At 40.1% G+C, this 19,097-nt stretch overlaps 1 protein-coding gene across 1 annotated transcript; it reads left to right on the top strand.

Moving 5' to 3' along the window:
- The first annotated feature begins 303 nt into the window (after positions 1-303).
- Positions 304-747, top strand: LOC138892865 (uncharacterized). Its single transcript, XM_070176613.1, has one exon. It carries the CDS (start codon positions 304-306, stop codon positions 745-747), a length of 444 nt encoding a protein of 147 aa, XP_070032714.1.
- The last annotated feature ends 18,350 nt before the right edge of the window (positions 748-19,097 follow it).

Raw genomic sequence — 19,097 nt, 5'->3', positions numbered from 1 at the left:
GGGTCCTATTATGAATGACGAGGAGCAGAAGAGATTAAAGAGGTTTGGGAGACTCCATCCTCCAACTTTCAGTGGAACTGAGTCAGAGGATGCTCAAAATTTCTTGGATAGATGCCAGTGGATGCTTCGTACAACAGGTATTTTGGAGACCAGTGAGGTCTCATTTACTACTTTTTAGCTAACCGGAGCAGCCTTCAGATGGTGGGAGACATATGAGAGGAGCAAACCGATTGGTGAAGCACCACTATCATGGCATGAGTTCTCCGTATGGGGGCTTGGAGAAGTAGTGGGGACGCAAGCGCTATGTCGACCACGACTGCACAGTGCATTCGGGAAGCCGCGAGAGAGGTATTAGGGGTCTCAAAGGGTTACTCTGGTGGTCACAAAGGAGTATGGTGGTGGAATGGAGAGGTGCAAGGAAAAATGGATACCAAGAAAGCAGCGTATCTGAACCTAGTGGAAAATGTAGACGAGGAGGAGAAGAGGGAGAATAGGGAGCATTATAAGTTGGCTAAGAAAGAGGCTAAGCTAGCAGTTACGACGGCCAATACTGCAGCTTTTAGTCATTTGTATAAGGAACTCGAGGGCCGAGGCAGGGATAAGAGGTTGTTCAGGTTAGCCAAGGCGCGAGAAAGAAAGACACGAGACTTGGACCAAGTGAAGTGTATCAGGGAAGAAGAAGGTAGAGTTTTGTTGGATGAGGGCTTATCCGTCGGAGATGGCAGACCTACTTCCATAGTCTCTTGAACGAGGAGGGGACAAGAGCATTGTACTAGGTGATTTGGAACTCTCCGGGAATTGTTGTAACTTTGGGTATTGTAGGCATATTAGAGTTGATGAAGTTGAGGGGGCTATGCGTAAGATGAGCAGGGGCAAAGCGACCGGGCCGGATGAAATCCTGGTAGAGTTTTAGAAGACTGTGGGCAAGGCAGGATTGAAGTGGCTCACTAGGTTATTTAATGTCATTTTTAGAACGAAAAAGATGCCCGAAGAGTGGAGGTGGAGCAAGATGGTTCCTATATACAAGAACAAGGGTGATATCCAAAATTGCAATAATTATCGGGGTATCAAGCTGCTTAGCCATGCTATGAAAGTCTGGGAGAGAGTGGTAGAGCTAAGGGTGAGAAGGAGTGTGACTATTTCCGAGAACCAATATGAGTTTATTCCGGGGCGTTCGACTACAGAAGCCATCCACCTTGTTAGGAGATTGATGGAGCAGTATAGGGAGAAAAAGAAGGACTTGCATGTGGTGTTCATCGACTTAGAAAAGGCGTACGATAAAGTCCTGAGGGAGGTTTTGTGATAACAACAAGGTCGTGAATCCAAACTAGAGTAAGAATTTGAGAAGTAAATGCGGAAGCAATATTGATAAGGAATTGAACAACTAGAATTGAAGTGCATAAAATAAAGGATATGGGAAAATTCAAGGAAAGAATTTCAGGAACTTCCAAGAACATAAGTTCTATAGCGTTGACAAGATCCAAGCAACAACGTCTTGATTTATTGAAGAAATCAAACGCCTTTACTTAAAAACAAATCAAAATAATAGATTCAGATCTTGACCGCTTTACGAGTAACATGAGACAACAATCAATAACTAGTATTAATCGCCTTCTAAGAATACCACAAAGGAATCAAAGATATCACAATAGAGAAGTAATCTTACTACCTTGAACTATGAACAAGTAAAGGTTGAAAGATAAATCTCAGAGTATAAGTAACAAATGTTCAAAAGAACTCTCAAAGTATGATATTCTTAATCAATAATGAAGTGCCTAATGAATGAGAAGAACTCCTTATTTATAGGAGTAAAAGTCCTTAAAATTAGGTTGGGGGTTTCTAAGGGGTAACAAAATTCATCAAAATTAGGTAGGGGATGCTAAGGGATAACAAAAGTCATCAAAATTAGATAGGGTGGTTGCTAAGAAATAAGAAAAGTCATAAAATTAGGTAGGGGCGGCCAAATTCCTTTGGGGAAGATTTGGGCCTTAAAACTACTAGGTTGGGCCATTGGTTTGGATTCCTATTGGTCTCCTTTTCAAACACCCCATTTTGGACCTCTTTTAAGCTCATTTTGAGCTCTTCTGGGTGCCCTTTTGCTAGATTTCAAGGACTGAGTTCGGGACCCAATCTTCCTCCTCTTGGACTTCAATTGGGCCACCAAATAATTATAAAACTTGTACAATCCATCTGTTTTGGTCTTGTTCTCGTCCTCCACAATTAAAAGCTTCTTTATTTGCCATTGAAGTCCAGCAACTTTAGTCTGCAACTCTTTAGCTTGAAATCTTGTAAATGGCCTTCTTGGATCTTCCAAAACTCTATCCTTGTCCTTGATACTCTCATTCCCCTCTTCTTGAAGAGAATTCGTCCCCGAATTCGGTCCTACATCACACAAAGACAAGTCAGCAACATTGAATGTAGCACTTACTTGAAACTCACAAGGAAGGTCCAGCTTAAAAGTATTGTATCCAATCCTTTTAAGGACTTGAAATGGGCCATATCCTCTAGGATGCAACGTTGACTTCCTTTTGGAAGGAAATCTCTCTTTTCTTAAGTGAACCCAAACTAAATCTCCAGGTTTAATAACAACTTGTTTTCGACCCTTATTCTTTGTCAAGGAAGTTTGCTCATTTTTCTTCTCAATTGCAAGCCTTGTTTGCTCATGAATTTTTTTCATCATCTCAGCCTTTGTCCTACCATCAAGATTAGCAATATCATTAGTAGGTAATGGTAATAAATCAAGGGGAGTAAAGGAACTAAAACCATAAACAATCTCAAAAGGGGACATACTTGTAGAAGAATGGATTGTTCTATTGTAATCAAATTCAATCATAGGTAAGTGGTCTTCCCAAGAAGTTAATTTACCTTCCAAAACAGCCCTGAACATGGTTCCCAAGGTTCTATTAACTACTTCAGTTTGTCCACTAGTTTGTGGGTGACAAGAAGTAGAAAACAACAATTTAGTGCCTAACTTTCCCTAAAATACGTGCCAAAAGTGGCTCAATAACTTAGCATCCCTATCACTAATAATAGTTCTAGGTATACCATGCAATTTAACAACTTATTTTACAAAAAGACCATTAACATGTGAAGCATCATTAGTCTTTAAACAAGGAATAAAACGAGCCATTTTGGAGAACCTATCTACCACAATAAATATACTATCCTTACCATACCTTGTTCTAGGCAAACCTAACACAAAATCCATAGAAATGTCAATCCAAGGTGAAGTAGGAACAGGTAATGGCGTGTAAAGACCATGTGGTAACACTTTAGATTTAGCTTGTTTACATTCCAAACACTGTGCACACATTCTTTCAACATCTTTTCTCATTCCAAGCCAAATGAAATTTTCAGCAAGTATGTCTAGTGTCTTTGGGACTCCAAAGTGACCCATAAGCCCTCCAAAATGTGCTTCCCTTACAAATACTTCACGTAAAGAGTAATTAGGGATACATAACTTATTTTACTTAAAGAGAATCCCATCTTGAAGATTAAACCTCTCAAAAGGACCCAACTTATAGTCAGCAAAATATCTTACCAAAATCAACATCATTAGCATAAAGTCCATTGATTTGATCAAAATCCATCAATTTAGAAGTCAAAGTAGAAACTAAGACATACCTTCTTGAAAGTGCATCAACAATAACATTCTCTTTTCCTTTTTTGTTAGAAATTACATAAGGAAATGTTTCAATGAATTCAACCCACTTAGCATGTCTCCTACTAAGCTTACCTTGACTCTTCAAGTATTTCAAGGATTCATGGTCAGTTTTAATGACAAACTCTCTCGACCACAAGTAATGTTGCCATGTGGCTAAAGCCCTTACCAAAGCATATAGCTCTTTGTCATAAGTGGAATAGTTCAATGTGGCTCCACTCAACTTCTCACTAAAGTAGGCAATAGGTTTAGAATATTGCATCAAAACAACACCTATTCCTTTGCCAGAAGCATCACATTCAATTTCAAAAGATTTAGAAAAATTAGGTAATTGTAACAATGGAGCAGAACATAGCTTTTCTTTCAACAAGTTAAAAGCATCATATTTTTCTTTTCCCCATGTAAAATTCTTATCCTTTTTAATAACATCAGTTAAAGGAGAAGCAATGGTGCTAAAGTCTCTCACAAACCTCCTACAAAAACTAGCAAGTCCATGAAAATGCCTAACTTCAGTTACACTCTTAGGTTTAGGCCACTCTTTTATTGCTTTGATTTTCTCTTCATCAACCTCAGCTTCTTTAGAAATAACCACAAAACCCAAAAAAATCACATGATCCACACAAAAAGTACACTTTTTAAGATTAGCAAATAAAAGTTATTTTATAAGAACTTCAAAAACTTGTTTTAGGTGTTCTGCATGCTCTTCTAAAGTGTTAGAAAAGATCAAGATATCATCGAAGTACACCACAACAAATTTTCCATGCAAAATTCTTAAAGATATGATTCATTAATCTCATGAAAGTGCTAGGCGCATTAGTCAAACCAAAAGGCATAATTAACCACTCATAAAGCCCATATTTGGTCTTAAAAGTAATTTTTCATTCATCTCCAGGATTCATTCGAATCTGATAGTAACCACTTTTTAGATCAATTTTAGAAAATATTTTGGATCCATGTAATTGATCCAACATGTCATTAAGACGAGGAATAGGATGGCGATACTTTACCGTTATCTTGTTGATTGCTCTACAATTTACGTACATCCTCCAAGTTCCATCCTTTTTTGGTACCAATAAGACGGGAACAGAGCAAGGGCTCATGCTCTCTCTCACAAAGCCTTTCTCAAGAAACTCCTCAACTTGCCTTTGAAGCTTTTTTGTCTCTTCACGATTCCTCTTATAAGATGGCCTATTTGGAATTTGTGTCCGAGGCACAAAATCAATTTGATGCTCAATTCCACGTAAAGATGGCAATTCATTAGGAATATCTTCAGGAAAGACATCTTCAAAATCCTGCAATAGAGAAGAAATACTACTTGGGTTAGTAACTCGGAATTAATCAAAGCTAAGCTTCTTTGTAAGTAAGTAGTATTATGAGCAACCCCTCTTTTCTTGCATTTAAACACTCTTTGGCTTTTATATAGAAACTCTTTTTTTCCCTTTCCTTGGCCTCTTTGCTCTCACCAAGGCTTTCTATTTTTTCATTCAAACCCCATTTTATCTCTTCTCTCAAATTGCTGCCCTCTCTCTCTTTCTCTCGTCCATCTCTCTTTTTTTCTAACTCTTGGCTTCATTTCTTTTCTTTTTCCTCAAGCTCACTTTTTATCTCTCCCCTTGGTTTTTCCATTATTTCCCTCAATCTTTTTTGATCTTCAAACACTTGAGAAGGAGATAAATATGCAAGAGTAAATTTCCTGCTATTTAGCTCAAGAGAATATCTATTCTTCCTTCCATCATAAAAAAAATTCCTATCATACTGTCAAGGACGACCCAGTAAGATTGACAAGCTTGCATAGGGATTATGTCACAAATAATATCATCCTCATATCTACTAACATTGAATGAAATTGTTTGTTTACCTTTAGTTCACCACTATTATTTAACCATTGGAGTCTATAGGGAGTAGGGTGTTTCATACATGCAAGTCCCAATTTTTCCACATAGTATGAACTCACCACATTAGCACAAATACCACTATCAATGATCATAGAACAAGTTTTCCCCTTTATCCCACACCTAGTATGGAATATATTCTCCCTTTGTTCTTCACTATTGCTTCCCAAATTGATAGTCATAATCCTTTTAACTACCCCAATCATGCCATCATTAGGTAGTTCTATATCATCATCATTACTCAAATCTCCCTCTTCTTCTCCCTCACTTTTTTCACTCTCATGTCGTCCATCTTCTCTAAGAATGATGTTTATTCTACTTGGACATTCATGCATCATATGTCCCATTCCTTTACATTTATGACATTGAATAGAACTAGAAGGTGTAAAAGGTTTAGGGTTAAAGGTTTTAACTCCCTCTTTGTTCTCAAATTTACCTTTATCCTTGTCTTCTTGAGGTTTAGAAGAACTCTTCATCTCTTGATTCGGCCATGGCTTCTTGGAGATGGTGTTTGACCGACCTTTCTACGAGCTAGTTTGCTTTCTTTTATTTTGATTTTTTACCTTTACATACAAATAAACAAACTCTTCTATTATTACATATTGTTGTAATTCTACTCCATCAACAATTTCCTTATTTAAATTATTTAAAAACCTAGCCATTGTAGCCTCTTCTTCCTCCATACAATTAGCTTGGATCATAGCCATATCCATAGCCTTAAAGTACTCATCCACAAACATGGACCCTTACTTTAATGTTTGAAGAAGTTGTTGTAGATCTCTTTGAAAGTGTGATGGTATGAATATCTTTCTCATCACCCTCTTCATCTCAGCCCAAGTAGCAATTGGTGCTTGTCCTTTTTTGCAATTTGTCCCTAGTAAGCTTTTCCCACCAAATAGCAGTATAGTAAAAAAAAACTCAACAATAGCAAGTTTAACATTCTTACTCTCAGAGTAGTTGTGACAGTCAAAGATGGCTTCAACCTTTCTCTCCCAATCAAGGTACAATTCTGGATCCCTTGATCCCTTGAAAGATGGCATTTTCATCTTTATACTACTTATATTATCATCTTCTACTCTACCTATTTGTCTCCTCCTTTCTCTTCCCACCCTATCAAAATTAATATCATTAAAATCATCTATAGGGTTTTCTTGATTTACAATGGGAGCAGGGGATACATTTCTCCTAGCTTGGGGCCAAACATTATTTTTCCTTCTAAGTTCAGCTATTGTATCATTTTCCTCAGCAATGGTGTCCCTCATCTCTTGGAGTTGCAAATTCCACCTTTCGAATTGTTAAGGCATAACTTGCAAGGTAAAATCATTTCTTGCTTTGATTTCGGCTTCTTGAAGAACCCTTCGTTCATCATCACCACTTGTACGTGACATCTTAAATAGTTAAACTGTATCAGACAAATTGACTTTTCCCTCAATTGTTCTTACACACACTTTGCCCTTTTTCTATCTCGAAATAACCTTTGAACAAAATACTTTGTAGATTTATAGTTAAACCTAACTCGTATAAAGTTCTTAATAGTAAAATATAGATTTTTGGGGAACAAATGAAAGAAGAACCAAATCCTAGAACTATTAGGCTCGGTTGAAATAAGACATAAACAAAAAGGAAAAGATTGTATATTTATATTAGAAAGAGTAAGAAAAATTAAATTTTTGTCTTATCTTTGAAATCTGTGATCCTCTCTTCTTGTTTCCTTTGATAGTTTTTGGAAACAAATTAGATACAAAAGAAAGTTCCTAGAGAGCAAGCAATTCTTTTTTTTAAAAACCAATTTTCCTTTTTTTTTTTGAACTTGTTTTTTTTCGCTCTTAGTATTCAAAAAATCCCCAAGATTATCAAGAATGAAACCTTGATAGAACCGCTCTGATACCACTTGATAACAACAAGGTCGGGAATCTAAACTAGAGTAAGAATTTGAGAAGTAAATATGGAAGCAATAATAATAAAGAATTGAACAACTAGAACTGAAGTGCGGAAAAGAAAGGATATGGGAAAATTCAAGAAAACAATTCCAAGAACACAAGTTCTATAGCCTTGACAAGATCCAAGCAACAACATCTTGATTAATTGAAGAAATCAAACGCCTTTACTTAAAAACAAGTCAAAATAATATATTCGGATCTTGACCGCTTTAAGAGTAACCTGAGACAACAATCAATAAATAATATTAATTACCTTCTAAGAATACCACAAAGGAATCAAAGATATCACAATAGAGAAGTAATCGTACTACCTTGAACTATGAACAAATAAAAGTTGAAAGATAAATCTCAAAGCATAAGTAACAAAGGTTCAAAAGAACTCTCAAAGTATGATATTCTTAATCAATAATGAAGTGCCTAATGAATGAAAAGAACTCCTTATTTATAGGAGTAAAAGTCCTTAAAATTATGTAGGGGGTTGCTAAGAGGTAACAAAAGTCATCGAAATTAGGTAGGGGGCTGCTAAGGGGTAACAAAAGTCATCAAAATTAGGTAGGGGCTGCTAAGGGGTAACAAAAGTCATCAAAATTAGGTAGGATGGTTGCTATGAAATAAGAAAAGTCACAAAATTAGGTAGGGGCGGTCAAATCCCTTTGGGGCAGATTTGGGCCTTAAAACTACAAGTTTGGACCATTGGTTTGGACTCCAATTGGTCTCCTTTTTAAACACCCTCTTTTGGACCTCTTTTAAGCTCATTTTGAGCTATTCTAGGTGCCCCTTTTTCTAGATTTCAAGGACCGAGTTCGGGACCCAATCGTCCTCCTCTTGGACTTCAATTTGGGCCACCAAATAATTGTAAAACTCATACAATACATCTCCTTTGGGCTTGAGCTCGTCCTCCACAATTAAAAGATTATTTATTTGCCATTCAAGTCTAGCAACCTTAGTCTGTAACTCTTTAGCTTGAGATCTTATAAATGGCCTTCTTGGATCTTCCAAAACTCTATCCGTGTCCTTGATTCTATCATTTTATGGAGATGTTTGGAGGCTAGAGGTGTACCTTTTGCCTACGTTAGGTTGATTAGGGACATGTATGATGGAGTAAAGACTCAAGTGGGGACGGTGGGTGGGGACTCGTACCATTTTTTGGTTATGATGGGGTTGCATTAGGGATCGGCACTCAGCCCATTTTTGTTTGCTCTAGTGATGGACGTACTGATGCGCCACATTCAAGGGGAGGTGCCTTGGTACATGATATTTGCAGATGATATTGTATTTATTGACGAGATGCGAGATAGTGTGAACACACAATTAAAGGTATGGAGGCAGACCCTGTAATCTAAAGGTTTCAAGTTGAGCAGGACCAAGACAGAATACTTGGAGTGTATGTTTAGTGGTGAGACTTTAGAAGGGGAAGGGGAGGTGAGGCTGGACTCGCAGGTCATCCCTAGGAGAGGGAGTGTTAAGTACCTTAGGTCTATTATTCAGGAGGATGGGGAGATTGATGAAGATGTTGCACATCGTATTGGGGCAGGATGGATGAAATGGAGACTAGCTTCCAGTGTTTTATGTGACAAGAAAGTGCCACCGAAACTTAAGGGTAAATTCTATAGAGTGGTGGTCAAATCTATGATGTTGTATTAGGCTGAGTGTTGTCCAGTCAAGATTGCTCATGTCCAGAAGAAGAAGGTAGCAGATATGAGGATGTTGAGAAGTATGTGCGGGCACACCAGGTTAGATAGGATAAAAAATGAGGTTATTCACGATAAGGTGGGTGTGGCCTCTATTGAGGACAAGATGCGGGAAGCGCGGCTTAGGTGGTTTGGTCATGTGAGGAGGAGGAGCACATACGCCCCGATGAGGAGGTGTGAGAGGTTGACATTGGAGGGCCTACGGAGAGGTAGAGGTAGGCCAAAGAAGAGGTGGGGAGAGGTGATTAGGCAAGACATGGCGCAACTTCAGCTGACCGAGGACATGACCTTTGATAGGAAGGTATGGAGTTCAAGGATTAGGGTAGTAGATTAGGTAGTGTAGAGTGTTCATAATAGTAGTATTGGCACGCAGTCTCACTTTTTGTTGGTAGTAGATTTTTATGACTAACCGTCAGTTTCGTTCATTTTTTATCACCTTACTGTCTTATTGTTTTATTCTGATTTTATATAGCTTTTTGGTATTGTCCCTTCTTGCCTATAGTTTCATTATTGTGGTACTTATACTATCCTGAGCCGAGGGTCTATTGGAAATAACCTCTCTATCCTCACAAGGTATGGGTAAGGTCTGCATACACACTACCCTCCACAGACCCCATGGTGTGGAATAATACTGGGTATGTTATTGTTGTTGTTGTTGTTGTTTTTGTATTTCTAGAGAAGTTTTTGCCACAGACCTGCAGAGAGGAACAACATAGGCAGTTCAAGTATTTACATCAGGAGGACCTGTCCGTGACCCAGTATGAGATGCGGTTTTCAGAATTGGCTCGTCATGCAGTTTGGTTGTTCCCACTGATAGGGAGAAGATCAGGAGGTTCATTAATGGCCTCAACCATCAGTTCCATTTTGTTATGACTCTGGGAATATAGAAGGTACTAAATTCGACGGCTAGAAATGATCTGTACTCAGGAGCGTGAGGATAGGAAGGCCAAGAGGTCTCGTGGTCAGTGTAATTCCAGCAGTGTTCCTTCTGGGGGCAGCCTTATCACAGCTGGGGTCAACCTTATAGGCCAGCTCAGATGGCTCGTCCAGATCATCGTGGTGCATCAGCTAGCCATGGTTCATACAGTGCTCGACCGAGTCAGTCTTCTCTTAGTGCACTTCCAGCTCAGAGTTTATCTCTTGCACCATCAGTGCAGGGTTCATCTGTACCAGGTTCTTTTGGTAGTTATTCAGGTTCTCGGGGTCCACCTCAGTACTTGCCGACATTTTAACAGAAGGATTGTTTTGAGTGGAGATGTGGGTCACATAAAGAGATATTGCCCCCGCCTTACGGGGGTTCCACTCAGCAGATAAGTTAGACTATGACTTCAGCACCTGTTGCTTCACCATCCGCCCAACTAGCTCAGGGTGGGGCTCAGTTAGATAGAGGTCCCCTAAGAGTGGGGGGTCGATCAGGTGGCGGTCATGCCCGATTCTATGCTATTCCTGCCAGGCTAGATGTTGTTGCTTCAGATGCAGTAATCACATGCATTGTCTCAGTATGCCACGGGGAAGCTTATATATTATTTGACCCGAGTCCTACATATTCATATGTATCATCATATTTTGCTCGTTATCTCGATATGCCCCATGAGTCCTTAGTTTCACCTATTTATATATCTACGACGGTGGGCGATACTATTATTGTGGACCGTGTGTATCGGTTGTGTATGGTAACTATTGGGGGATTGGAGACTAGAGTTGATCTCTTAATGCTTAGTATGGTTGATTTCGATGTAATATTGGGTATGGATTAGTTGTCTCCATCTCATGCTATTCTAGATTGTCATACTAAAACTGTGACATTGGAGATGCCGGAGTTGCCGAGGATCGAATAGAGAGGTTCTCTAGATTATGTTCCCAGTAGAATAATTTCTTATTTGAAGGCCCAATGGATGGTTGGGAAGGGGCTTTTGTCATATTTGGCCTTTGAGAGAGATATTGATGCAGACACTCCTACTATAGATTCTGTACCGATAGTGCGAGACTTCCCGGATGTATTTCTTGTAGACCTGCCGAGTATGCCACCCGACAGGGATATTGACTTTGGTATTGACTTGGTGGCGGGCACTCAGCCTATTTCTATTCCTCTGTATCATATGGAACCAACTCAATTGAAAGAATTAAAAGAGCAACTTTAGGAACTTCTTGATAAGGGGTTTATTAGGCCTAGTGTGTCGCCTTGGGGTGCACCAGTTCTGTTTGTGAAAAACAAAGATGGTACTATGCAGATGTGCATCGACTACAGGCAGTTGAACAAAGTTACAATAAAGAACAAGTGTCTTTTGCCTCGTATTGATGATTTATTTGAGCAGCTTCAGGGAGCGAGGGTGTTCTCCAAAATTGATTTGAGATCTGGGTATCACCAGTTGAAAATTCGGTATTCAGATATCCTAAAGACGGCATTCAGGACCCGTTATGGTCACTATGAATTTTTTGTGATGTCTTTTGGGCTAACCAATACCCCAGCAACATTTATGCACTTGATGAATAGTGTATTCCAGCCATATCTTGGTTCATTTGTTGTAGTATTTATTGATGATATCCTGGCGTACTCACTTAGCCAGGAGGAACATGCACATCACTTGAGTATTGTATTACAGAGGCTGAGGGAGGAGAAACTTTATGCCAAGTTCTCTAAGTGTGAGTTCTGGCTTAGTTTGGTAGCATTCTTGGGACACATAGTGTCTAGTGAAGGAATTAAGGTGGATCTGAAGAAGATAGAGGCAGTTCAGAGTTGGCCCAGGCCATCTTCAGCTACTGAGATTCAGAGTTTTCTCGGCTTAGCCGGGTATTATCGTCGCTTTGTGGATGGATTCTTGTCTATTGCGGCGCCTATGACTAAATTTACCCAGAAAGGTGCTCCATTCAGGTGATCGGATGAGTGTGAAGAGAGCTATCAGAAGCTCAAGACTGCCTTGACCACAACTCCAGTTCTAGTTTTGCCTTCATCGTCGGATTCTTATACTGTATATTGTGATGCTTCTCGGATTGGTATTGGGTATGTCTTAATGCAGGAGGATAGAGTGATTGCTTATGCTTCTCACTAATTGAAGCCACATGAAAAGAACTACATTGTTCATGATTTAGAGTTAGCAGCTATTGTTCATGCACTAAAGATTTAGAGGCACTATCTCTACGGTGTGTCTTGTGAGGTATTTACATATCATCGGAGTCTTCAACACTTATTCAAACAGAAGGATGTAAATTTGAGGCAGCGGAGATGCTTGGAGTTGCTAAAAGAATATGATATTACTATTCTATATCACCCCGGGAAGGCCAATGTGGTGGCCAATGCCTTGAGTAGGAAGGCGGTGAGTATGGGTAGCCTTGCATTCATTCTTATTGGTAAGAGGCCTCTTGCAGTTGATGTTCAGGCCCTGGCTAACCCGTTCGTGAGATTAGATGTTTCGGAGCCCAGTCGGGTTCTAGCTTATGCGGTTTCTCGGTCTTCTTTATATGACCGCATCAGATAGCGCCAGTATGATGATCCCCATTTGCTTGTCCTGAAGGACACAGTTCAGCACTGTGATGCCAAAGATGTTACTGTTGGAGATGATGGGATGTTGAGATTAGAGGGTTAGATTTGTGTGCCAAATGTAGATGGACTGCGGGAGTTGATTCTTGAGGAGGCACACAGGCCCGCAAAGATGTATCAGGACTTGAGACATCACTATTAGTGGAGAAGGATGAAGAAAGATATAGTGGGGTTTGTAGCTCGCTGTTTAATCAGTAGGTGAAGTACGAGCATCAGAGACCGGGCGGATTGCTTCAGAGACTTGAAATTCCGGAGTGGAAGTGGGAGTGCATTACCATGGACTTCGTAGTTGGACTCCCACAGACTTCGAGGAAGTTTGATGCTATTTGGGTGATTGTGGATCGGCTAACCAAGTCCGCACATTTTATTCCAATCGGTACTACTTATTCTTCGGAGCGGTTGGCTGCGATTTATATCCGCGAGATTGTTCGCCTACACTGTGTGCCAGTGTCCATCATTTCATATTAGGGCACATAATTTACATCACAGTTTTGGAGAGCAGTGCAGCGAGAGTTAGGCACACAAGTTCAGTTGAGTACAATATTTCACCCTCAGACGAACGGACAGTCTGAGCACACTATTCAGATATTGGAAGATATTTAACATGCTTGTGTTATAGATTTCGGGGGTTCTTGGGATCAGTTGCTGCCACTTGCAGAGTTTGCCTATAATAATAGCTACTAATCGAGCATTCAGATGGCTCCGTATTAGGCTTTATATGGGAGATGGTGTCGATCTCCGGTGGGTTGGTTTAAGCCAGGTAAGGCTAGGCTATTGGGCACTGATTTAGTTCAGGATGCTTTGTAAAAGTTTAAATTGATTCAGGATCAACTTCGCATGGTGCAGTCTAGACAGAAGAGTTATGCCGACCGGAAGGTTCGCGATGTTGCTTACATGGTAGGAGAGAAGGTACTACTTAGAGTTTCGCCTATGAAGGGTGTTATGAGGTTCGGGAATAAGGGCAAGTTGAGTCCTAGGTATATTGGGCCTTTTGAAATACTTAAGAAGATTGGAGAGGTGGCTTATGAACTTGCATTACCGCCTAGTCTATCTGGTGTTCATCTAGTGTTTCATATATCCATGCTCCGGAAGTATGTCGGTGATCCGTTTCACATTTTGGATTTCAGTACAGTTGAGTTGGATGGTAATTTGACTTATGATATGGAGCCGGTGGCCATATTGGATCGGCAAGTTCGAAGGTTGAGGTCAAAGAACATAACATCAGAGAAAGTGTAGTGGAAAGATCAGCCAGTCATAGAAGCTACTTGGGAGACTGAGCGTGAGATGCGGAGCAAATATCCACACCTATTTGAGACTCCACGTAAGATTCTAAACCCATTCGAGGACAAACTTTTGTTTAAAAGAGGGAGAATGTAACGACCCGGCTTGTCGTTTTGAGAATTAGCGTCACGTTTGGTGGCTTAAGGTCTCGAGCAACTTCGTAATATGTATTAAGGCTTGCTTGTGTGGTCGAGTTTGGTTTTTTGGATGATTCAGAATTAAATCGAGAGAGAACAATTATTATTTTAGAAGCTGAAAGGGTTGACCTAAGTTTGACTTTTGTGCAAACGATTCCGGAATGGAGTTTTTATGGTTCCAATAGCTCTGTATGGTGATTTTGACTTAGGTGTGTGTTCGGATATTTATTTAGAAGTTCGTAGTTGAGTTTGGCTTGAAATAGCAAAAGTTGGAAATGGAAGGTTTGGAAGTTTGACCGGTAGTTGACTTTATTGATATCGGGGTCGGAATCTAGTTATGGAAATTTTTATAGGTCCGTTATATCATTTATGATTTGTGTGCAAAATTTGAGGTCAATCGAACTTGATTTGATAGTTTCGGCTTCGGATGTAGAATTTGGAATTCAGAAGTTCATAAGTTTCTTAGGCTTGAATCGGAACGTGATTCGTGATTTTTAGGTTTGGTACCTCGGGGAAAATCATGAATAAATCTTGTGTGAAAGTAGTGGTTACCGAAATAACCTTGACCCGGGCTAAATAGGAAAAACATCCTGTCACCAGTGCCTAGGGTAGAGTGGGGCGCTAGCCCTGGCGCTGGGATTTTTGAGGTTCTGGAAACTAGGCTACAGGTAGCACCTGTGGCGTTCAAATATTAATCCCTATAAATGGGGAGTTTCGCCATTTTTGACAAAAAAACAGAGTTGGGGAGCTCGGTTTGGGCGATTTTCAGAGGCAAACTTAACAAATTGGACTGAGGTAAGTAATCTTAACTTGATTTGGTCAGTTATTCATGAATCTAACACTATTTCCCGCACCTATTTCGTGATTTGGGGGATTAGAATAGAGATTGTACCAAAATTGGTTTGAGGATTTAGAGGTCGAGTTGATGGCAGAATTTTATAAATTTGTTATGGTTGGACTCGTGGTTGAATGAGCATTCATATTTGTAACTTTTGTTGGGTTCTGAGACGTGGGCCCCACTGACGATTTTTTAGTTGAATTTTGGATTTTGTTGGAAAATTAGTATTTTCATATGGATTTGAATCCTATAATTTGTGTTGACTATATTGAATTAATTTTGACTAGATTCGAGGCGTTCGAAGGTCGATTCGCGAGGCAAAGGCGTATTGGAATAAATAATTTCACGGTTTGAGGTAAGTAACACTTCTAAACTTTGTTCTGATGGTATGAATCCCTGAATTTCGTGATATATGAATTGTTTGGAGGTAACGCACATACTAGATAACGGGCGTGTGGGCATGCACCATAGAAATTGTGACTTAATTGATTGTGTGGAGTTGCATAATCAAATTATCATGTCATTGTTCACTATCCTCCACGTGTTAGAGGAAATTGAGTTGAGACTCATGTTAAAGATCTTGTTTAGGCTACGTACTGATATTTTTGGGATCCACAGAGGTCTTATTTCTATTGAATTACTTGTTTAAATTTACAATTTTGTACTCAATCACATCTATCATTTGCATATCATATCTCAGTCTCTTTTGTCATTCTTTGATACATCATATCATTATGTCGGGTTGATTTTCATGCCATTGAGAGTCCGGGAGACTGGATATTTTGAGTGATATTTATGGGATCGGCCTGCATGCCGTAGTATATTTTATTATTTATGCCTGGATCTGGCTATTATAGCGTTTGGGCAGAAGGAGCCCCTCCGGAGTCTGCACCCCCACAGTGAGTGCGGGTGAGCATGGATCTTGCCCGAAGCATTTATATTGAGTGATGGATCTTCCCTGGACATGTATCTTGTCCGAACCATTTATATTTGGGGATGGATTGTCACGACCCCAATTCACCCTTCGTAGGATGTCGTGATGGAACCTAGTCTCTAAAACTAGGTAAGCCTAAAAATTTGCGGAATAACATAATATGAAACTGAAAACCAACTCTCAACACATGAAATAATTATCAAACTGCAAATCAATAATTACAACTCCCAAAACCCGGTGGAAATAAGTCACAAGCTTCTTAAAGCAAATACTAAGTGTCTATATACATCAGAGTCTAAAGAAAATAAGGAAAAACAACATAGTAAGGATAGAGGGGGACTCCGAGGTCTGCGGACACTGACAGATATATCTTGAAGTCTCCACGTGCAGGTCAACTCACTGGTATTTGGTCTGGTGGGAAGAACCTGGATCTGCACAAAAAGATGTCCAGAAGTGTAGTATGAGTACACCATAATGGTACCCAATTAAGTGTCAATCCTAACCTCGGTAGAGTAGTGACGAGGTCAGGTCAGGGCCCTACTGATATAAAAGAAAAGTAAGGCAGAAGATATAATAATATTTTGAAATGACTGAAAATTTAAACAATAAGAAGTTTCAAAAAACTATCAGCACAGTAAATAGAGGTAAACAATAGGGGCACTCCCGAGGTACCACCTTGTAGTCCCAAAGTAAATATGCAGTACAGGGGAGATCTCCCGAGTAAACGCCTCGTAGTCCCAAAGTAAATATGCAGTACAGGGGGATCTCCCGAGTAAATGCCTCATAGTCCCAAAGTAAATATGCAGTACAGGGGGATCTCCCGAGGAACCGCCTTGTAGTCCCAAAGTAAATATGCAGTACAGGGGGGATCTCCCGAGGAACCGCCTCGTAGTCCCAAAGTAAATATGCAGCAGGTAATCGAAGGAAACACGAATTTACAACAAGGATCTTACAGTTAAATATTTAATTCAAATCAAGGAAAGCAGGTAATTCAACTAAGCATGTTGCACAAATTGCAAGTAAGAGTTAAGGCACGTAGGCATGCGATACTAGGCTAAACATGATCACTACATATGCTAAGGAAGGTCAGTTAAGGACTTTAAAAGAAAACAACTAAGCAAGAACCAAAATTTCCATAATTAGCCCGTGTATGCACTCGCTACCTCGCGTACACGGTGTTCACATATCACTAATGGTTACAACAGTACCAAAACCTATGAGGATTTCCCCCACACAAGGTTAGACAAGTCACTTACCTCAAATCTCGCTCAATCAGTCAAGTAATATACCTTTACCTCGACTTTCCAACTCCGATCGGCTCGAATCTAGCCAAAACGACATCATACTATTAATATAATTACAAGAAACTAATTTAAATAATGAAACTACGACTTTAGCAAAGAATCGAAAATGCGGCCCAAAAAGTCGACGTGGGCCCACATCTCGGAATCGAGTAAAAGTCACAAAAATCTGAACACACACTCGACCACGATTTCACCCATACCAAAATTACCAAAATCCGACACCAAATTGCCACTCAATTCCTCAAATCAACTCTCCAAATACCTAACTTCAAACTCCCAATTTCTACCTTAAATATACACTAACTAGGTGGGAAAATCAATGGGGATACAAGATTATTGATCAAAACTAAACACACGGGACTTACCTTAAGAAACCCCCCTAAAATGCTCTCAAAACTCGCCAAGACCCGAGCTCAAAATATCCAAAATGATAAAAATCACGAACCCTTGATTTAATATAATCTGCCCAGGCTTTCCGCTTTTGCGGACCAAGTTCCGCTTCTATGGTGAAGTCTCCGCATCTGCAGAGTTCACTTAAGCTCCCCGATTCCGCAACAATGCGCAAATGCCACATCTGCGGATGCGCTTTTGCGGTCCCTCATCCGCTTCTGCTGAAGCCTCCCCAAGCACTCGTCCGCTTCTGCGATCGATCCCTCGCAGAAGTGACTACGCTTCTGTGGCCCTCACACCGCACCTGCGACAACTAGCCAATTCCACTAGCCCCGCAGTTGTGCCCCATTTCTCGCACCTATGGGCTCGCACTTGTGGTCAGCTTTGCGCAGGTGCGATTACACCAGAACCAGTCCAGCTTCAGAAAATTTTTTAAGTCCAAAAATGATTTGTTAATTCTGAAACTCACCCGAGGCCCCCGGGGCCTCAACCAAATATACTAACCAGTCCTAAAGCATCACACGAACTTAGTCACGCCTTTAAATCACATCAAACAACAGTAAAAACATGAATTACACATCGATTCAAGCGTAATGAACTTCAAAGTTTCAAACTTCTACATCCGACACCGAAACCTATCAAATCAAGTCCGATTGACCTCAAATTTTGCACACAAGTCATAATTGACATTACGAACCTATTCCAACTTTCAGAATCGGAATCCGACCCCAATATCAAAAAGTCCACTCTCGGTCAAACTTCCCAAAATTCATCAAATTTCCAACTTTCACCAATTGACGTTAAAATCACCTCCGAACCTCCGATTCAACATCTGAACACGCTCATAAGACCGAAATCATCCTACAGAGCTATAGGAACTGTCAAAACTTCATACCGGAGTTGTCTTCACATAGTTTGAACTACGGTCAATTCCTATGACTTAAACCTCCATTTTAGGGGCTATGTGTCCCATTTCACTCCGAAACAAAAAACAAATTCTCCCGGCAAATTACATAATCACTAACTAAAGTAGAAGGAGAAATAAATAGGGGTTCAGGGCTAATTCTCTCAGAATGACCAGCCGGGTCGTTACATCCTCCCCCTCTTTAAACATATGTTTGTCCTCGAACGAGTATAGAGACATACCTGAAGTTTTGAAAAGAAGAGGATAATGGTTGCGCATATCATGCTCGGTCTCCCAATTCGCCTCCTCTACCGGATGACCCCTTCAACTGAACCTTCACTGAAGCAATGTTCTACGACCTCAACTTTCGAGCTTGGCTGTCCAAAATGGCCACTGGCTCCTCAACATAAGATAGGTCCTTGCTAACTGATTTGAGCTGAAGTCTAACACATGAGGCGGATCGCCGTGATACTTCTGGAGCATGGAAACATGGAATACTAGATGAACTGTAGAGAGACTAGGTGGTAGTACAAGTCTGTAAGCCACCTCCCCAACCCTCTCAAGGATATTAAAAGGCCAAATATACC

This window comes from Nicotiana tomentosiformis, chromosome 5 (genome assembly GCF_000390325.3).
Source record: "Nicotiana tomentosiformis chromosome 5, ASM39032v3, whole genome shotgun sequence".
Classification (NCBI taxonomy): Eukaryota; Viridiplantae; Streptophyta; class Magnoliopsida; order Solanales; family Solanaceae; genus Nicotiana; species Nicotiana tomentosiformis.
The sequence above is the reverse complement of the archived record's forward strand: the minus strand, read 5'-3'. Positions and strand labels throughout refer to the sequence as shown.

What these genes read in the sequence shown, in the direction of transcription:
- LOC138892865 (XM_070176613.1), top strand. Translation starts at nt 304, where the DNA reads ATGTCGACCACGACTGCACAGTGCATTCGGGAAGCCGCGAGAGAGGTA.